General features: G+C 37.9%; 1 protein-coding gene across 5 annotated transcripts in view; it reads right to left on the reverse strand.

Moving 5' to 3' along the window:
• ROBO2 (roundabout guidance receptor 2) overlaps positions 1 to 23112 on the reverse strand; it is an 865191-nt gene that overhangs the window by 375501 nt on the left and 466578 nt on the right. For all 5 annotated transcript variants that reach the window (XM_038136167.1, XM_038136152.1, XM_038136160.1 and 2 more), the window contains exon 2: positions 17906 to 18232. In XM_038136167.1, coding sequence (XP_037992095.1) covers positions 17906 to 18232 — 327 coding nt within the window. The remainder of the gene's footprint in view (positions 1 to 17905; positions 18233 to 23112) is intronic.

Genomic DNA, 23112 nt, shown 5'->3' on the forward strand with positions numbered 1-23112 from the left:
ATTAAGTATTTCTTTCACTGTGGTTTAAGTACTCTGTATTTTCTTAGCTGAACTATAGCAATTCTAAACAGTACACATTATGGTTAAGAAGAAGAAATAATCTAAGCAGTTGACATAGATGACTATACTTCAGCATTTTGACAACACTGCTATACAAACACAAATGTATTTATATCAAATACAACACAAATGCATTTATGTTAAATATATAGCCGTGCATGCACCCCACAAAACCAAAGCACAGCTTAATTGCATTTTTGTTTAAAGGGATTAACTTCTAGAAATTTTAGACATAACAGACAAAATTTGAAATTTGGAGAAAAATCTAACTTAAAAATTCAAGAATGAAACTGTATTAAGGTAACTGAAGCTAAAGGCACTTTCCCATCTGAGTACTGAAAAAGATCAGGAGTTTCAGTGGAAAAGAAAACCATAAGATGAAGACTCAGAAATAGCCATACATTCCTTTCTGTTTTGTTCATTATTAAATGGGAGTCTGCAGATTTCTGCAGGGTTGTTAACATACATTGGATTCTCTGGCATGATCTAAGGATAATTGATCTGCTTTTACTGGCTGCTTAGGTGAAACTGTGAGCACAGACACAAATAACAGGTCATTCATTGCTGAGATGTAGGTGAAAGCTGCAAAACAGGCAAAAAGTGCACGTACAGAGTCACCATGTCTAACATGGTGCTTCAGATCATACTTAGATGCTACAGAAAAAAGCAATTAAGTAGCCCACTAGCTAGAAAGACATGGAGTCATCAGTTTGGATTTTCTTCCTTGCAAACACAGAAAATTTTGCACAAAGAAACCTTGCTAAATTATTACATAAAGGAACAGGTTTATTACAAAACCACCCCTGCCATACCCAAATTAAGAACAGATCTACATAAGACTGTAATATAGGAAGTGAATCTGCCCTTTTTGTTCTGCTAACTTACGAGTACTCAAATGGAGGCTTGCAGCCTAAGACATTCTCAAGCACCCCAGAAAATGAGTCAAGACTTGATATTTCTGTGAGTAACATGGATCTATCATGACAGGAATCATGAGTGCCCCTCAAACATGCACGGCAACCAAAAGCCACGAAAAGCCAGAAATAGAAAATGAGAAGGACAAATCACCCTCCTTCCTGCTTCCACACATCTCTAACCTTTAACTGACCTTTCACCCAAAAGAAAATTTGTTCAAGATAGCCCAGGAATCTTGAACTAGATCATTTCTTTGATGCTATGGAAGAAGTGTCAGTTGGTAGAAATCACACTGCATTAGTTTTCAAACACATGTGCCATAAGGAGCCAAAATAACTTCTGGTTTATACTTACACACCTTTCTTTATCTGTTACGAAGTTTAGGAAAGAGCCTTTTAAAATGTTAAAGGGTTCCAAAAAAAAAATCCTTACCCACTAATAAAAACATGTAGTAGCAAGGTTATCTTCTATACTAGAAAACACTTAAATTGCTAAAGAAAATAGGAAAAATTTACTTAAGAAATGTTCATGTATTGTCTGAAAATGACAATTTCTTGTAATAAAACTGCTCTTCTGTTCAAAAGCATCTCCACAGGGATTCTTAAGGAAACTAAGTGGGTAACTTCCTTAAAAACTAGATAAAATAGACTATGTTTTTTTCATTAAACTGCTCATAGTTTACATTTAAGGAGACATGGCTTGATTCTCCATTCCTGGTTCATCTTCAGATTTAATTACACTCAAAGTCCCACTACTTCTGAGTGCACAGTTCCCTGTGGCTCCTGGCTAGCCGCCACCAAAGGGTCCACATTTTTCTGTGTTGTCTACATAGAATACAGGCAGTAGTTCAGTCTCCTCCCAGCCTTCGAGCCTGTACCAGGGAGCAGAGCTAGGAAAAAGGAAATACAGGCCACCTGTGTTCAACTTTAAACCTGTCAGACATGGTTTGTGACATTATTTCACCAGACCATTGTGCTGTCAGGATAAGAGATCACAAGAATTTCTTGAATCTACTTTAAGGCTTGCAGTGTTAATAAAACACAGTATACTAAACAAAAACATGAGTTAGACCATAAAGCTTTCACACTCTTGGCATAAATGTGAGGTGTCTTTGTTTTTTCAGCTCTGATTCCAACAATGTAAGCACTGCATCTGTTTTTATGAAGCTTTCTGAATTTTCTTCTCAGTATTTAGTTAGGAAAATGCATTAATGCGCCTAGATATTAGAGCAATGAGCACCATCCGCCCCAATAAAAACCATTACAGAGCATTCTCTTTTGGAAAGCAGCTTTCATTCTAAAGCCCACCTAAGACTACCTAAAAACTTTCTCAAAAGAAACTCTACAAATTCATAAGGATTTAAAAACTATTTCTCAATACAATGAGCATGTTCAGTTTTAAGAAAATCAGACGGAACTTATATACCTAATTTACCTCCTGTTTAAATTCCCTTTTTATTTAAAGCTAAAAGTTTCTATCAGTTATGACTACATGTTTTAAAAAGCTTATTTTTAACTCAAGACCATACTGCTGTAAAAGCAAGTAGTCCTTAGTGTACCTAAAACCTCATTAGATTGATCGGCATTATCCTTAACCACTGAAATGGAAAACTAAGAATATTAATATGGCAGCTTTGACATCACAACAATTGATGCAAATTCTAGGGTCTAACTTGATAATTCCTGCATGCTTCCCCCAGTGAAAGAGCAGAACTATTGTCACATTCTAAGCATATGTGTAGTTTAACCTTACTTGGTTTTTGTAATGGGGAATTGTGACAAAGAACCGGAATTCATTTTCTAAAATAACACGTGTCAATAAAAAGAAACAAGAGAAGTCACAAGAATTAATGAGGCTGATTATAAGTCAGAGATCTCAAAAGGATATTATCAACTCTTAAGCAAGTCAAATGTCAAACTTGGGTTAAAAGTCATTTCAAGTACTGCATACATTCTTTTACACTTTGGGATAACCCCCTCTAGATTAATGCCTTCTTATAATTTTTTCCCTTCTCAATTTATTCAAAACACTTACCAAATGAAAAATCAAACAGGCAGTAAAAGCCAAGGTACTTTTGCAGTAAGAAAATAAGCAGCCACAGCACGTGAAGCCTCTTAGGGCTAAAAGAACAACTTGTGTATAAAGCCATGCCTGTGGATGAACACTGATCAGATCCAATGGGCAAACACAGCTCTTGGACACTGTGCTCCTGTTGATACCACAGGTACCTCCTGTGCCAGCACTATTGGGGCATTTCCCACCAGCAGCACACCCAGCTCAAACTCCTCTGGGATAAAGAGGTATCATCCAACAGTTTGTAAAACAATGGTGGTAACATCTAAAATCTGAAACCATAGCGCTTTCACTTCCATACTAATCAAAACCTAGAAGGAATATTAGCTAAAAGGAGAAAATAAGAATGTATACTAGTATAAGTATTTTTATGTGGCAAATGGAATAAAAATTTTTAAAAGTTCCTACTGTTTGTTTATACAAAGTTGTAATTCAGATTTATTTTCATAGTTATAATATTTTTAAAATTTATGAAAAAACTTTAGATCTTGAAACAAGAACCATTTTTTGGTGAACTGATAAAAAATATTGAATGTAAGGCTTGGGTCTGATTTTAATTTCAGTACTAGTAATAAAACTGTGGTTTAATCCCCTGGAAAAAAAAATATAAAAATCAATTAATTTACCTCCTCTCAAAGCATCTTTTCCCCTTAGCTGAACATGACATTAAAGGTTTCAAATGTCATACTTGTAAACTATGTGTAATTAAAAGATGTCTCTATGGAACTGCTATATTAAATGGATCTTAAAGCAGATTCAAAAGAATGATAGGAATACTAGAAAAAAGTAAAAAATGAAAAGAAACAGGCTCTTAAGCATTCCAGACATAAAACTCACTAAATTAAGAACTGTAAGAATTAAGGATTACAACTCCCTGAACCTTAAACATTACATCCACTACAAGAGCAAAGCATTAACAATTTACTTCCATCAAGACATTTGTTACAAGCTGGTATAATGCCAACATAGAAGCTTTATTACACTTCAGTTGATAAAAGCAAGGTTTCCCTCCAAACTCTCTCATCACATTTCATGATGTCCAATAGATTATAGATTAAAAGTCACATTTGCTCAAATCTACACACAGTCAACCCCCGTTCTGGCTCTGTTGTCTGGACCACTTTGTACCTTGAAGAATAATGACAACAAATAAACTTGAAGCATCTTTGCTGTGTTAGATTTCACTTCACTACTGCAAACAGCATTATTCTCATCTTTCATGTCAACAACCCAAGAGTATTAGATAAATTTGCTTGACTCTCAACGTAAGAATCATATTACAAGTGTCACAGGGAGGGAAAAACAAAACAAAAACCCCAGCAAAAAAACCAAAGCATCTTTGATACTTCTTCTTTGGGCATTTTTTCCCCTGTTAATTTTCATAATTTTTCTAAACATGAGAATCCAGGGTTTATTTCACTTGTTTTCTCAGTAAATCCTGTCTATTATTCCCTTCATACTTCTTATATAGTAGATGATATGTATTTGATATTTGGGCTAAGAAGCTGGTGCTATTTCTATTATTGATGAACAGTGTTTTCATTTCCTTTATTAAAGTTCTTACCATAAGATTGAAATCACTTGGACGTTTTCACCTGTTTTAAATCAAACAAGGAGGAAAGCAAGGATGGAAGCAAGAAAGGACTGGATTTCATACCTCACTTTCTGACAAAAAGGGTTTTTCCTTGTAGGTACACACAGATTTTTGAAAATAAAAACGTTAACATAGGAGCACCAACAACTCACTGATTCATAAATAAATGTTTTGTAACCTGGAAGTACAGTAGTGTGCCACCTCCAACTGGGCTTGCCCTAGGACTAGACTCCATAAAAATCCCCCTAATCTTAGATAGGCTGTCAGACAACAATAATGATATTAACTGTCTAACAGAGATGAAATTAATAGATCTCTAAAAAGATACCTGCTTTGATATGATTTTTCCAGTTTCAGACTTCAAAAATCACTGCACGTTTTCTGTTTTACAAGTGTCCATTAGCACTAAAGCCAAAGCTTCTTTCCTTCTGAAGAGCACTTGAATTTCTTGAAATGCTCCAAGACAAATATCAGTGCATTGCAGCTTTGAAATTTACTATGTTTGCCACTGGCCCGAGAACACTCCTCAGTAGTTTTTTTAGTGTGTTTATCAGCAAAAGAGATGATGCCCTTCTAATTCCTGTGACATCTGTCCTATCAATCCTGAGTACAATACTGCCAGTTCCTAGACCCATGATCACACAGGTAGCCGAGCATGTTACTGCTCAGGCAAATGTGTTATGAATTCTCAGATGATGAACTAGGGTAAGGCTGGATGTCAGAGGCGATGAAACTGATAATCCATCAGTAATTTTCTAACCATCTCAACATCTCTGACCCATTGAACTAAATAAATGTATTTAATCACTGACTAGTCAACTGATCAGAAGGTGTCACAGGGTGAAATGAGTGTCTTGACAAAAGGAAGACAGGCACTACCTAAACCACTGTCACAATAAGCATATCTCATCTCAGTCACGGTTTTGCCCCACACGCAGATTCAACCTTAAACCATACCATAGAATAAAATTTTTGTTTACAACAAAATACAAAACTGATCTCGTAAGATTATACTTAAGGAAACAATTCTGGCAACGTGTACCGGACTCTTTTCTTGTAAACAGATTAGGTCAAAACCACAAAAAACCCCAATCCTTCAATCACTTCTGATGAATCATAGCCCAAATAACACAATGCAAGCAAAGGATGCTGCTTCCATAGAAGGTTTTTCAGCACCTTTCTGGTCTGACTGTTGCCTGCGTCGTGACTAAGAAGAATGGCAGGACAAATCCCACACCCTTCACAGAAGTCTTAAGCAAACTTTTCTTGGCACGCAAAAACCTGATTGCAAAGAATGTGGTGCTTTCCCCAGGTGTTCCTATGGCAAAACAACATGCCTGCCCAGCACTGGGTTATTAATGTCTCCTTCTCCTGATGTTCTGTGTTGGCAGCCATGACAGAAAGCTTTGAACTTGTTTATTCACACTTGTTTAATCCTGTCTCCACATCGCACATCACAGCCTGTGGGGCTTGGAAGATGGATGAGTGAAACCAAGGCCACGAGGGGGTCAGGGTCAGGGTTGTCTCTGAATCTCAATAACTCCATCACTCACTGCAGCAGGCACTTCAGAGGTCACCTCAACCGAGGAGTTTGGGATAGATGTGCAAAACAGCTGGCATAAGCACACACATATTCCCTGCAGTTGATGCTACACATGGAAACAAGTATAAATCTTTACTCTCCCAGTGTCTTGAGCTGGTTTTAGTCTCCTTGGTTGTAAAAAGAAAAAGAGAAAAGGAAAAAAAGTCTCTTTAAAAATAGCTGGCGGGTATCAAGCAGCAGCACACAAGCAAAAGAAAGAACCACTAAAAAAATCAGAAAATAAATATGCCAGTTTAATATTGCTACTGTAACTAAGGGAAAGGAGCAAGAAGAGCACATGATGTTGCAGACTGGCTCTAGTACACAGTGACAGTGGACAACACATTTCATCCCACTTGCATTGTGACACATTGTGCCTCACAAAGAAGCTTCTTTGAAGCACAGACAGCACAGATGACACAAACCCCTACTCTGTCCATCGCGCAGGAATTTTAATGTGTGTCAATGATAAATCCTAATTTTGAAAAGCTTTATGTATAGAATATATATATACGTGTTTCATATACATACGCATTTCATGCATATATATACACATATATTTTATATATATAAAATTAAATATCTAAACCATATAGTAGTTAAATAGCTGTATACTGCTCAGGTCCTAAACAATACTGACAATATTCAGCATAATTTGAGAGTTTTTATTCCCATAACTTTAGCAAATAATTATGCTGTTCATAACTATATTGCACATGATATCCTGTTTGTTCACCTGTTCTGTTTGTCACTGGTAGGAACTTCAACACATGCTGATACAAAACTGTTCCTGTCTTATAGCTCTGAACTTGTGCTTTCTACATCCACCTCATAATAAACCACTCTGCAAAAGTGAAATTATTTCCAAGAGAGATGAAAATTAGTATTATTGGCTATCTTTAAGCACATGCACAGAACTGCAATTAAAAGCATAAATTTGATCCAACCAACTTCTCATTTGTTCAGAATGCAGGTGTATAATGAGAAAAGTGACATATCAACTTAGATCTGCACATATGCACCCAGTGTGTTTATGATAGCCAGTCAAAATATTTTGATGAATAGGAAAATTAGCCAATGAATTATATAAAGAATAGTCAAAGACAAGCTTTTATTCTAGGAAGAGAAAACAAGTCCTTATAATCTGACCAAGCTATTTGAGAAGAAAATCCAGATAAAAAAGAAAATCCATAACAGGGCTCTGTCCCAGTCTCTCCAAAAAATGTAAAAGCAGAGGCTTCAGTGTAGACATCACTGAGACTAATGACACTGGAAGGGAAAGAAGGAGTTCTACAATAATTTGTAGATCCATTTTTTTATGCCTTTCTTTTCTTGGAGGGAGGGCAGTGGAACAGAAGTGATTAGGGTTTTGTTTTTGTTTTTTTTTTTTTTCAGATGGTTGGTTTCCTTTTTGAAGCATTTCTGTAAGATATTAATTTCTTAAAGACAAAGGAAACCTTTTTGTTCGGATTGCTGCAACTTCTTTCCCTATGGTCCATTTTCTGAAAAGTTTTTTTCTATTAAGTGCTCCCAAGGGGGAGGGTGGGAGCAAGGGAGTAATATCTCCACAATTTTCAGTAAGACTGATACAACCATCAAAGTTTATATAACACATATAAAAATCTATTGAGAAGTCCAAAATTTGGAGTAACTGATACATTCAGGATCAGATACCGCTCAAATGGGAACACAATCTTAATAAAAGCATGAAGAAAGTCACCTGTCTTTTTTATAGTAGGTAAATAAAGTGAAGAATATCCCTCATATTTTTAAGATATACTACCAATCAAAATATTTGGTGTCTATCTGTAGTTGGACAATCAACATGATACATGGCTTCAAACAGATGGCTCTGAGTCTCAAAGAAAACATGACTGATGTTCAGTATTGCCACCACTGATTTCCAGGCATCTATGGGATAGAAATTTACAGGTCTGAAGCAGGCGATTAAGTGGCTTCTGCAGTACAATAAGAATTGTATATATGCTAAGGGAGGGACCTGGAGCTTTAAGGTACAAGTCTTCAGTGGCATCAATGACTTTTCCCAGCTGTCTCCAGACTGCAGGCTACTTAACTCCTCCTCCAACAATCTGAATGAAGAACAAGATTTAGACTACTTGAGGAAAATGTGACTTCTAGTTGCTGATTCTAAGTTTGAAACATAAAAGAAACATATAAAAATGAGAAGACAGAGTTAGAAACAATGTAAGTAGAATACAAAAGCAAACACTTCCGGTAAAGGAATTCAAGCTAATATTTTTTTTTGCCATTTACTCTTTAGGAACCAAGATGCTTTGCTAAAAGAAAAGCCATTCTAACAAACATTGTAAAGTTTTAACTCTCCAGTTTGCTTCAACAATCCCAAATTTACACCCAGACTGTGCTTTCCTGTGGGCTTTGTTATCGACTTAATTTTAAAACATTCTAAACACTCCATACTTCAAGAGAAAAGCAAGGTGCACAAAAACAAAGGAAGCTTAACTCTATGCAAGCATCTTTTTCATAAAGACAATCTCACAGTAAAGATAACACACATCTCAGTGGCTAAGGTGACAGTGTTCCACCCAGACGCTATCAACTACTCCAGGTTTTCCACTACCTGTGCCTTTTTTGGATTCCAGCCAAGAAAAATAACTACATTTGTCCAGATTCCATGAGGTGAATGAGCCATTTAAAGTGCTTAAACTTCAAACATATGAGCATAAACACCTTGTGTGTTCCCCTAAATCAGTGGTTTTTTTGCTATCCAAGATGGACCATTGCACTAGATGGACTAACTGGTGAGACCCAGTGGCCACTGCTTCCCATGTGAAATAAAAGACATGATATATGACTACCTCAACAGTGCTGCTCTGGAGGAAACACAGGAATTCTCACATTCTAAAACACATCCAAAGTTCCATTTAGCATTCATCACTGCTAAAATACAAAATGATCGTCCTCCTGTCTGTCAGCTTTATGAGATTATAACAGTCAGCAGATGGGGAATTTTTGTGTACATTATGACCAGAAAAATAATTCCAAGCTTAGCCAGTACAAATTCTTTTGCAAGATTGTTGCTCGATTTATCCCCTTTAACTGTGGATATTTTTCCTCAGGTTCTCATATATGGTTTGTTTTGTGATTACAACAGAAAGAAACTACTTCCTTCCCACAAGCAATGTTTATGTGTTCTCAGCCTTGCTGGGTTGGTAATCTCTTCAGAGGCTGACAGAAACTTGTTTCCTTCTTATTTATCTTATCAAATGATTTTGCATATGAAGTGAGCAACAGGCAGCTTTGAGTCCAATTAGTAGAAGAAAAGTCCTCCAGCAAGATGCAGGTGGTTTAATGATCTGCCAGCTTTGAACATCAAGGCCAACATCTATTTTGGCATGCAACATTATTCACTGAACCCAGCAGGGCCCCCCAACAGGAGGATCATTAGATGGGAAGAATGGGATGACACCAAAAATTAGTATAGGAGACACTAACTGAAGTGGAATAACAGCAACTGCAAGGCCATATTCTTTCAAACCCATCACAGGGAAGTTTATGCACAGTAGGGTTCATCTGTTACAAATTACAGAGGAAGAAAAAGATCTGTGTCTGATTAGTATAGAACCACTATGAGTTACCAAATGCTTATAAAAAAGTTAAGCATTATCACAGGACTGATCGATCAGGGAACAGTGAAGATAATTATTAACATGAGTTCATCATGCACAGCATGCAAGTCTTGAAATAGCACATGCAATCTACCCATTCATGTCTCAAAAAATATGTGCAGACTAGAACAGGTGATGAATGACTACTAGGATCAAGCAAATATTTTTCCAAATAAACTCATGAGCTTTTCTTGTTTCACTTAGCAAGCGTGGAAATGAGAAGTGACACCACGGTGGTCTGTAAATACAAAGGAGAGAAAATAACTATAGAAAAATCAGATCATAGAACAGTTTGAGAAGAAATGAACCTTTTAAATGTCATCTAGCCCAACCCCTCTGCAACAAGCAGGGACATCTTCAACTCTATCAGGCTGCTCAGAGCTCCATCCAACCTGACCTTGAATCTGAATCTGACCTGTTTCAGGGTTTTATCGCCTCCACAGCAAAAAACTTCTTCCTTACATCTACTCTTGGTTGACTCCTGTGGTTTAAAACCATTACCCCTTGTCCTAATGCAGCAGGCACAGCTAAAAAAGTCTTTCCCCATCTTGCTTATAAGTCCCTTTTAAGCAGAGAAACGCTGCTGTAAGATGCCCCCAGAGCCTTCTCTTCCCCAGGCTGAACAATCCTAATTTTCTCAGCCTTTCCTCATAGGAGAGGTCTCCAAAATCACAAGAACTAGCATAAGTCAAGCGTGTTCATATTTACACTGGAAACATGAAAATTATTTTTCTCACCATTAGAATACATAAGTTCCAAGACAGGCTTTCAACAGAAACGGAAAGGAGCGAGCTTGAGGTGAAGGGGAAGGCAATCAAACTGCTTTTCAGACTGCAGCTTGAAATGTTTCTGAACAGAATTACAAAGTACAGCTGGGTAGAATATAGGAACTCAGCGATCCAGGACTCCCAGTTCTTTACAACTCTACATGCCTTTGTACAGTGGCAAACAGATCTAGGAGACAGCAGAAAGTGACAGTGTACGCCTCCCTTCTTTATCACAATGAAGCCATTTCCCAACTATCAGTACACATTCATATCACTGCCACTTGAAATACTCAAGCAAGAAGAGTGGAACAAAAACACCACTTCATTGCCCACATAAATTCCACATATTAGAAACTTATATGAAATATAAAATCTGCGGGAACTTATGAAGTAGCACCAAAGCCATGATTACACTTTAATCCTCTAAGAGTAAGAGCAAGGGAAGCTCATGTCTGAACAAAGACAGGGGCAAAAAAAAAAAAAAAAGTGGTGGTGGTTAAGGGCTTCTTCAAAAAATAGGGTGATTATCAGAATAAAAAACCTATATCAACATATGTACATAGAGAGACAAAAAGATGTGTATATGTAAAACATCCACCAATCTCACCCTGATAATTACTGTTAATTACCGCAGTACTGAACCTTGTTAGAATTAAGATCATGAAAAATTTGCCAAGTCATATTCTGAGCATTACTTCAAATGAATACTTTTTAAAGCCTAATGCTACAGAATAATACATCATGAATGAAGCACATGCCAATAGTTAATATTTCAATTAACAATCAAATAGTGCTTTTTGGCTCCTGAGCAAAGAGAAAAGAGTTGTAAAAATTCAATGTTATCTTGTTCTCCCTTCATTTCCCATATGAACTAAAAATCAGAGAAATGTCAACCAAAAAAAAAATAAATCAGCACATGATGATGCATGTACCCACTAACAGGTCAAACAGGAGCCGATTTCTTTCAACGTTTCTGTAAGTCTTCAGTTGTTCCTTAGCTGTCAACATTTCCTCAGGTAGAGCATTCAGAGTGATGTAAACAGCACATTTGATTTTAAAAAACTAAAATCAAATCAAAGTTTAGGGGAAGAAAGAAGCAAATAAAAATCAAGTGAGGAATGGGCAAGAAATTATTAGAAGCAAAATCAGATCAACTACAAATACCTCCTAAAAACAAATAAGACGACCACAGTATGAAAAAAATGAGAAAAAGGAGAACAAAAATAAGGCCTGGAGAAATCTACAGGCATTGTACAGCTTGATATTATGAGTGATAAAATTTTAAATATCTTTGGTTTTACTTAAAATGTAAGGAACCCTAAGCTCTTTTAGCCTGCAAGCCCAGGTGGAGTTTAATGGCTAACAAGTGAAGATATAACAATGTGATGACTTGTCTAAATCCTAATGGATGATGATAGGAAGTACTGCTTCTGCCCACATGGAAGGCATCAATGCTGTAGCACAAACTTAAGCAGCTTGTGAGAAATGTGTTAGCAACAAAATCTAAGTTAACCTGATGAAGAGCACCTCTCTCATAAAAATTCTAGTTCATTCTGGCTATTGGTACAAAAATCACACCCTCTTAAATATGTAGCTTTCTTGTCCCAGGTGAATTCAGAGGAATCAAAAACACTCAAAATATAGATTAATAAAGTAAGCAGAACTAATTTTTTGGCTCAAAGAAAACTTTGCAGTAAGATATCAAGTCAGGTTTTGGTTTATCTGGTGTCTTCACTCATTTATATTTAGTAACCTCTTTAATTTCTAAAAGTGACTGAGAACTACTGCCCTATACAGAAATGCAATTTTATGTAATGTTTTCAAATAACGGTGCTCCCACTGGCTTCATCCTAATCCACAGAAAAGTCCACAGAAATTGCTTATTGCAAGCTTCAAAAGTACAGAGAAGATTTAAGGTAGTCACACCATCTTAAGAAATTTACCTTTACCCAGATTATGTAATCAGATACAATTTTACTTGTTCTCTTCCACAAGAAGAATTTACTTTTCCTTAAGCATGCTGTGATAGTAGCCATGATTTGTTAAATTTCTTCTTAGAGAAAAAGCATGATAAGAAAAAGCATGATGCTCTTCAGTGTCCTGATATTGCTCATAGACCAGACCACAGTCTCCAGCATTCCAATTTCTACAATAATTATTCTGTCATGATGAGAGCAGAAGAGTGCCAACTCAGACAGAAAGCCTTTCATACTCTGTTTAGAAGGATGAGGGTGAGAGAGATACAAGTAACAGGACATGCTCTCCACATATAAAAGTAACCTCAGAGCAAATCAGACTTCAAAATTACCGGTAACAAAATTAATGTGTTACTATCACACATAAAACAGAAACTAGATGGAAAAAACCATCCACCCATTTTACAATCACATACACTGTGCTCTTCTTTCACACTGAGTATCTCATAGGAAATTATGAACTCCATTATTATGAACATATTGCAGCCTTTTGCACATGCTCTAGCCATTAGCATTATGATGTAAAGGTGACTGCATAGCATATACTTTATATCTCTCAGCCTTTATTCACTGAACATTTCAATATATCCGGTTTATTTGTAAAATTACTGTCTCTCATGTTTAAGATGTGGCTTAGGCTTGCTTTGCAGAACACCTATGACTTCACACTAAACTCAGTGTACTTCTATAACCTCTCTTGTTACAGATAAAAACATAATTCAGTGTTGACTCTAACACAAACAGGATCATTATGTTTAGAGAGTGTTCCAAAGCCTGCTATCCAAGCAATCTATGGCATATAAATAATGCAAGACCTCTTCTTTCTCCAAATGACTTCAGTTCAAGCAGAGACTCAGAAAGATGGAAGCCCAAATTTATACTGCCATTACAAAATTCAATCTATTTCTGGTTCTTCAACTGAATTATGACTCAGAGGCTTCCACTATTTTCTGCACCAACCTATATGCTCCCAACTCATGCAGAAAAGAATCCTATTTGTGAATATTCCTGAGCTTTATTGTTATTATATTAAAATGACAGCAAATCCCAACTAATCTGAAAAGCTTCATGTTTGCTTTTAAAGGAAAGTAAGGTAGGAAAATGGGTCTTATTTCCCCTCCCCCCCCGACCTCTGAACCACAACCTCCTCGCCACTAAAGCGTTCAACACCTCATTTAATCTCTCCTCGCTGCATTGGCACAGCACTGCAAAAGGAAAAGGGAAAAAAATAATCTGGGGACTTCATCAATTTTTCATGAATTTTCATTTAGGCCAAAGCCCCCTGTAACAGTGGTCGATAGATCAAGCTGCTGTCACATATTTAACACCTGGAGCTACAGCTGCTCTCCCTGGAGGCTGCCGCTGACTCCGGCTGGATCAGAGGCAGCCCTGGCCAGCACGGGGACCCCGGCACTCCTTCCCCGGCTCACATGTGGCGCCCCGGTGCTCCCAGCTGAAATCCTAGCTACGCTCACTGCTGCAAATGTGTTTACTGATATTCCCAATGGAAAACTCCACCATGCAGCTTCGATCGCCTCAACTGGCGCATTGTTAAAAAAAAAAGTGCTTTTATTTTAAGACTTCTGGTGTTCGAATGCAAAAGCAGTGTGGTGAAAGATCAAACTATTTCAAGCCTACTTCCCCTTCTAAATTGTCCCAAGAAAATCTGAACATCAACCCAAGTCTAATAATTGTTCAATTTCAATTAAAAAATTCTAATGGACAAAATCAAAACAAAGATGTTTTACTCTTTTGAATATAACTCTTCATAGAGGTTTTAAGGCTAGAACATCTGTTTTTAATGATTTAACCATAAAACAAAAACACTGTATGAGAATTTGTTGCATACAATTTGGACAACTTCTTTGACTGGTAGCATTAGGATTATTTTTTCCTTCTGAAGAAGTTCATATGGAAGAAATAATCTGCATGACGCACACCATGAATTAATGTATTAAAACAATTAAACAGAATAAGCCATATCAATCCTAAACTGTGCCTTCAAGTAATAACTCTTTCTTCTAAATACCAACTATTTCTTCTTAAATGTCTTCAGGAATGAAGATATTCTAAATTAAAAGCAAAAATATTCTGAAAGCATATTCAGTATATTAATTGCGGTTTTTAAAGTAACTTTCCAAATCACAGTTCTCCACAGTTTTACTGGCATGGTCAAATTTTTCTGAGGATGTACATCAGTACAAAAGTACCTGTCCTGGACTGTATGCATATGCTCTAAATGGGCATGGATGTAGAAGCATACCTTATGTGTTCCATACGGGCTGGTACCTAAATTAATGTCTGGGAAAGGTGTAAATAGTTACTCAACCAAAAAGAACTTAGCGATTTCAGCAACTTGAAAAAACTAACTCCAAAAAAAAAAAACCATAAATAAAACCAAAAAAAAAAAAAAACCACCAAAGGGCAAAATGACTGTGTTCAAGAGGTGTTGAACCACTCTGTGCCGCTGAATTTAACTTGCATCTTTACACATAAATATGGATGCATCAGAAGACTTTCAATCCCACTCCTTTTTGGCAGGTGCTCATGGAAGGGGTATAAAAAAGTAAATAAAAGAAAATTAATCATAATTAACACTCTTTATCATATTAATCCATAAGCACAAACACATCTAGCTTACATACAAACCCAGCAGATAATTCTTCATTAATCATTCAAAAGTTGCAAGAGCACATTATTAGGAACTACCAATTTAATAAGCAAAGTGAAACAATTACCGTTTTTTACTCTAAAACAGCACACTCAAGCATTTCAAACCTGTGAAAACCAGCAGTTTGGCCCTCATGGCATTATCAGAGGCCACCTATAGTCAGACAACAATCCAGAACCCTGTTGACAGCAAAGGACAACTGCCCTGTTTCTGGTGATGAAAACAGCTTGGCTCGGTGTGGAAAGAAGCATTTTCAACACCATACAGAGAGCACAAGTCAGGCCAGATTGCATGCGGCCCCATGGACAGGGCTACAGCATTCAGGCAACCCAACAGCTTTCCAGCAGGAGTTGAGGACAGGTGAATGGGGACTCGCTGCTGACAACAGCCTGTCACCAGGAACTTGTTTCCCGAGCACGCAAACAGACTGCTACAAACTCACCCATCTTCTTCAGCCCAGAGATGTTGACATTAGAAAAACAAGTAAGAGACTCCAACTGTTCCCTGAATGTCACTTGAAAATCTGACTTATGACCAAAAGTTATCTCAAACACAAGCAAAAACTGTAGTTTTGCTATCATCTTCCAAAGGATGTTTTTCATACACACCAAGCACTGCCATTGCTTTTAAAAATCTCAGCAGAATCTCTAAAATTAAGTAAACAAGCAATGTATGTAATTATTTACATTTTTCTTCTTTGATGAAGACCATTCTGTAATTGCAGCCATGGTGCTGCTCAAAGAATGATAAAGCACTGTTCAAGTGAAATAGGAGAGCCTGCTTTAGACTACTAAACCCTTTAATTGGGGGATTCAGGAAGTTAAATTTCAAAGCTATGGAAACAGTAAAAGCACAATGTTATTGCAAAAACTTTGGCCGCAGTTTCAGATCTCAGCTTCACATTCACATTTCTCCTGCCCTAGAATACCTGATGAAGGAGAACAGCTTTATTATTTTTAAAGTTTTCTGCTATCTCCCATATTATTCATGCCTGACCTGCCACCAAGCTACATGGTTAAACCAACTCCAAAGACTGGAGATGGTGTAACAAGAATCTCGCAGCAGACAATGAAGTAGGGATGAGTGAAAACTGACAAGATATAGAGCACATTTAAATTTCAAAATAATCAGTCACTTCAATTTGATGACTCAAGGTACAACTGGTACAACCCTTTGAACTTCAGCAAGAGATCCTGAATCTCAGCAGGATTACAATAAGGATTTCTAGTGTTTAGGTCTCTCTCAAAATTTCTCAACAGTTAAAACACATGTACAAAGACAAATTTACTGGATTATTTGTATCTATTAATACTCACCCGATTTCAGCCTTCCTTAAGCTGGTTTCTCCTCAATTCCCAAATACCAACCAAAACTGAAAAGCTTTCTGTGATGCATTTGTTGGCACATTTACTTCTGCTTTGATAGTGTGCGAAAACTGTTTTCATTTTTTCTTTGACACAGTTTTGAATTTAGGTTACAACATGTGAAATGCAGTGACAATGCTTGTTCTACTTGGCTTATTCTGCCATTTAAATACTTCAAAAATGGCATTTTCAGCAATTTCTGAGAAAACAGAAGCCTCAAGATCATACCATATTAGCTACGAAAGTCTGAAGACTGCATTAGGAACAAAGATTTCTCTTATATGCTTCCTCCCCTTGATCATATCATCTACTGTGGACTTAAATCCATTCTTGATCAACTAAGCAATACAAATTTCTCCTAAAGCCCCACTTCAAACACATTTTAGGGAAACTATTTTCAGATTAAGAGTTGTGGGTGAAAAACTTAAGCCCAGCAAGAAGGGAGCACTCATAAATGTATTAAAATACAATTATAGGCAAAGACGCACATCCTGAATAAAAAGATCAGTGTTGAGTCAACCCATATAACTAAGCAGCAAAAAACAAACATGTGCAACTGATTATATTTTATGTCTGATGAGCTTCTTTGCTGTGAATATAATGAATATATCTGCTAACTCAACTGGTAGCAGACTACTCCTGCCAGGTGGGCTCTGAAAGAGCCCTGTTGACTTCTCTGTTAAGACAAAGAGAATCAATAAAGAGCAAGACTGCTCTGGATGATATGAGAAATGGCCAACAATTTCACTTGCCATTCACATAATGCATGAGGCCGGGGTCAAATTTATGATCGAGGAGCATATATAGAGGTTTCCAGCAGTACAGAACATGAGTCACCAAGATGCTGTCTGCTTCTGCTGAGGTAACAAATTATGAGATAAAAAGAAACAGACAGTGCACCTTAGATTAAATGATAGGTATTTTTCCACATTAGTTTCAGTATAATCAACTCTAGACATCATTTAAAAATTAGATTATTCTTCAGAGGAAGATTATCCTTTCCCCATGTTTGTGCCAATCATGATTATACTCTGGCTAGAACCTCATTTCAGCATAAATCACTTACTCTGTATGGTCACTGCTACTGAACAAACACAAGTGAAAATGCCTTGACTAAGAGGAACAGCTAATGACAAAATGCTGTACTTATCCCCATTTGTTATCTCCCAGGATGCTGGCTGTGTCCAAGTGCTGGAGTGACAGCATAAAAGCCACCATCAAGTTTTACAGAATATTAAACAAATAAAACTACTCACATGCCACTTCCAGAGATGCATTGCGACTCACAGCTTCTCCAAGGTAGTTCCTTGCTACGCAAACGTAGCTTCCCTCGTCAGGTTTACTCCTGCGCCCGTGCACGATGCGTAAGAAAAATAAAGATCCGCTGGGCAGCAGCATCCGGTGGGAGCGTGGGTCATCCTTGTCCGTCTCCACCCGCTCGCCATCCTTGTACCACTCGATGGTGGGGGTCGGCCTTCCCTCTGCTTTGCAGTTCAAAGTAGTTGGCTCGCCTTTAGACACTATCACATCTGAAGGATGCTCAACAATCCGTGGTGGAAAGTCCTCTTGGCGGAGACGGGATCCTAAGGAAAAGAACAGAGGGAAGAGAGAAGAATTTATTTGTGCTTTAGGCATCATGAGGAGCCCTCCTTTAATGTTACAAAAACTCAAAAAAAAAAAAAAAAAAAAAAGGAAGAAAACCTATACAACATCTGAAATTGCTTTGTCTAATATCAGAGACTGTGTCAAACACTCCCCGATGTAAAAACCTGAGATGGACTAACAGAATGTCCCTCTATAGTGTTATCAAACCCATACCAGATGCAGACTGTGCTTAGAGGAGGATCCCTTACACATACATTTACGACAATCTTTTTTTCCTGATAATCTTCCTATTTACATTTACTTCTAGATCACTGTGTACATCCAGATTCCACTCACAGCAACTGCTTTCCCATCCTTTCACCTACCAGATTCAATAGGAGGACATCTAAAACCACAGTCTCTTACCAACCCCATTAGTTAACAATTCTTTGCAGTTTAACATGTATGCTTTGCATCCCTTTTCCACAAACAGCCCTGGTATGGAAAGACAAGGAGAAAAAAGAAAGCCAAAAGGGAAATCTCAAATGTCAGCTCACTTTAGAAACGTTCAGTTTCAGGATTGCATTTATACATACACACACATAAATACAATATAAGCACAGAATCACAGAAGGGCCTGGGGTGAAAGGGACTTTCAAGTTCATTGCATTCCAACCCCCTACCGTGGACAGGGACACCCTCCGCTAGACCAGGTTGCTCAGAGCCCAATGCAACCTCACCTTGAACTCTTCCTTCCACATTAATGGTACAGACACTTTCCACTCCTGCATGTCTAATTAGACTACCTGAGCCTGGAAAAATATTTCTGCAACAGCCATGAGAGTTTATGATTCAAAAATATTTTTTCTAGTATGGATCCTGAAAATCCTTTGAGTGGAGCTGCCACACTGCTACAATTGGTCTGCACTTCTTAAATACAAGGTAAACCAGTCTCTGCAGGTTAGTGAAACATTTGTCTCAATTTTCTTATCAGCAGTTTTGCTGAGTGGTAGAAAAGCAAATGTCTTAATTATAGTCTAGGCTGTACATACTTTAAAATATTTACAATGCCTCATTTACTGCAAAACTTATGAGGAAAGGCATAAGGATCCATTCACTCAACAGAGTGAATCCACCTTTAGACTTCTGTTTTACTAACAGTCAGGTCATTAAACTAAGGTTTGCCACTGTAGTTAAGCGTTACATTGCTGTTGCACAAATTGGCTCTTTCAGTGGATTCCAGATTCTATTATCAGAACAGCAAAGAAATCCATAATCTGCAATGCCTGTACATGAAAAAAAAAAACATAATCTATAGCTAAGCACAGATGAACTTATGGGACATTTGAAAGAGAATTATATATTTTATTCTCACTTCTACTGACGAAAAAACCAAAAAACTAATAGGAGAATCTCCAGCTAAAAATAACCCTAGTCCATGACCCCATACATAACATTAAAATAGACTGAAATCACCATTAAAGATAAATATCAGACAGCACATGGGACTAAAAAGCCAACTTCACACTCTGATTAGAAACATTTCTATGTCCAGACACGTCTAACAACTTAATTCATTGTTTATTTTCAAAAAGCAAACAAATCCCCTCTAGTTGTGTTAAGAAATTTCTATCAGGAAGAAGAGGAAAGCTGAGGTGTTTCTGCAACATGAGAGGGACTTAAGGCAGAGAACAGATAAAAGTGAATTTTGATAAATGCTTAACACAGGGTAACAAAATCAGTAGCAAGAAATATGAACCACAAATCCAAAATATTAGTTTTCTTGTACACAAAGGTTGGTTGATAGTGTTCAGAACTCCTAGAAGTATATCCTACACAGACTTACAGGACATGTTCACAGCTGTGCAAAAAGCTTTCTCCCACAAAAAAGTTTATCCTTATACAACCCAATTAAAAACCCCTCCTGAGGTCACAATAGGGCTGATTCTTCCTCTTCAGTATTGATGTTTATCACAAAACTGCTGCTTACTCACTCCATCCTAATGAAGCAATTTGTGCACAAGAGAGGGTTGAGATGTGAGCAGCCAGGATTATGTCAGTGTACAAGGAGAAAGGCTCATGAGGTGTTTGAAGGGGGATCAGACCATGCATTTCTGTGATGGCTGGGTGCACCTTCAGCTATCCAGGGCTATAAGGAATTCATCATGCACTTAGAGAAGGAGAGAAGCAAAACATAGACAAGATCATTCACAGAGCACACTGAATTCCCTACTTCCAAAGTGAACTGAGCAGCAACACACATTCCCAAAGGTTATGTTGATTTACAAATAATAAAGGAAACCAGAAATTTGGCTCCACTGCCTGTCTCTAGACACTGTGTATCAGAAGGAGACAGACACAAGTGGTGTTTGATTCTAGTTTTGATTCTTTCACTATGGTCCCCCTCCCAATTCTCTTACGAGTACAACTTCATTTAGAAAGAACTGAAATTCTAATAACACCATGAGCCGTCTGGGCAGAAGATGCTTTTACTGCAGAGCAAGATGCAACCATGACCTTAAAGCAGGCAGCTGTGGTATTTATCCTGGGCTATTCATACAGCTTCCTTTTCTATTCCTCCCCCCAAGACTTCCATCTGGTGCATGCATAACGCATATGAGCAGCCCCGGAATTTAGGAGCCTTCAAGTCTTTCCTATGACAAGCTGCAATGACTTCACATGAGCTTCTACCTGCTGGTGAACAAAACTAAAATTTCTACAATATTAGAATTATTGGAGCTATTCCACAGGAGGGTTCCTATTCCACAGTGCTGCACCACCTTCACAGCCAAGAATTTCTTCCTAATATCTAATCTAAGCCTACTCTCAGTTTAAATCATACCCCCCTTGTCCTGTCACTCCAGGCTCTTGTAAAACATCTCTCTCCATCTTTTCTTTAGGTAACCTTCAGGTACTGGAAGGCCACAATCAGATCACCCCTAAGCCTTCTTTTGCTCACGATGAACAATCCCAATTCTCTCAGCCTTTTCCTCACAGCAGAGCTGCTCCATCCCTCTGATCACCTTGCCTCCTCTGGCCTGGCTTCAGCAGCTCCCTGTCCTTCCTGTGCTGGGACCCCAGAGCTGGATGCAGCCCTGCAGGGGGAGTCTCAGCAGAGCAGGGCAGAGGGGCAAAATCCCCTCCCTGCCCACAGAGCTTTGGAGGTATCCCAGGACATGTTTGGCTTTCCAGGCTGCCAGTGCTCATGGCCAGCTCATGTCCAGCTTAATGGTGTGCTGTGGCATGTTTATGTGTGATTAAATTAATCTTCATTTTAAACTGAACATCAAGTTATCAATTTACACTGCCTAAGATACTGCAATACAATGTTTTGTCACTAACAAACACAGATCTCATTTTCAGATACTAGAGCCTGCTAACTACTGGCAACTGCTGATCGGATAAATGCTGACTGATGGGAAACACTGTAGTTCTCATAATAACTGGTGACATTACATATTTGTCATAAACTGTCACTTCCTGAGTAAAGAACATTTGCATTCATATCTACCTTTATGTGAATCATTTCTGCAGCAGTCACTGCTAATGTCCTTTGAGGTCAGGACACTGCACAGGAAAAGCTCAGCCTTATATTGGAACCAAGCAAAAGCAAACTGCTGGGGGACACATTTTGCCACAAAAAAGCAAAAGAATGCTCCAGTTATTTGTATGTCCCTGTACAGCACATGTATTAAAATGTATTCACCAACACTTCTTACACGCTCCTTCCTGTATTATGAATTTATGTACTTATATATTGCTAATCAAGGTAGTGAAAGAAAGTAAGAAAAGTGAGGAAAATTGACAAAAGCAGAAGAAAATTGTAGCCTGCATATTGTACTTCAGGTGTCAAAACTCCGCTCTTCTACTCCCCTACTTTAACTTAATTCAGATGTGTTGGACAAGAAATTCCCTGAGAATCACCTCCAAGACTACTCCTTTGGGAAGTGTAAAAGACAACAATCACTCATTCATTTCAACCACTTCAACACCAGGGTGCCAACTAAGTCAGGTTGTCTCCACAACTACCACCGAGCCTCACGGATTTGCTTTTATATGCTCAGACTTCCTAACAAGTCTCCTCAGGGACTCAGTGTACAATATAGCTACAGCTACAGTGGTAGCATATCAGCAGAAGGCCTATTATTTTCAGTTTAGTCTGGCTGATCCTACAGGCAAATAACCCTAAAAAATTATTAGGATGCAAGAATTTTTATTAGTAAACGAAATAGATTTGCTATAGACACACAGATGCAAGTAGGAAAGGAGACTAAAGCAAAGAGTCAATACTCTATTCCTTTTTACTGTATTTCTTCAGAGTCACTATGCAATCTCTGTCCTAAGAGGAATGGTCTGGGTCCCTGAAGATAACCTAATTCCAAACCCCTTGCCATGACCCGACCAGGTTGCTCAGAGCTCTGTCCAGCCTTCACAGGATGGGGCATCCACAACTTCTGTGGGTAACTTGTTCCAGTGCCTCATCACCTGCACAGTTAAGAATTTCTTCCTAATATCTAATCCAAACCAACTCTCTGTCAGTTTGAAGCCATTCCCCCTTATCCTGTCACTTCACACCCTTGCAAGTCTCTCTCCATCTTTCTTGCAGGCTCCCTTCAGATGGGAAGGCCTGGAAGGCTTCAGTTAGGTCATGTGCTGGCTAACATACACAAATCATAGAAAAAGGCATTTGGCAATTCACTTTCTAGTCCTCCTAGTCCGCTATCTTTCAAATTTCTAGGAAGAGACTTTCATTTATTGCACTTCACGTAAAGACCAAACATTGATTTAATAAATTAAGCCTACTCTTTAAATAAGCATCTACAAAGCTAACAGTCTGTCATACCAGAAAAGCAACAGTACAGACTAAATTCAGGGACAT

The sequence above is a fragment of the Motacilla alba genome, chromosome 1 (assembly GCF_015832195.1).
Source record: "Motacilla alba alba isolate MOTALB_02 chromosome 1, Motacilla_alba_V1.0_pri, whole genome shotgun sequence".
In the NCBI taxonomy this organism is placed as follows: domain Eukaryota; kingdom Metazoa; phylum Chordata; class Aves; order Passeriformes; family Motacillidae; genus Motacilla; species Motacilla alba.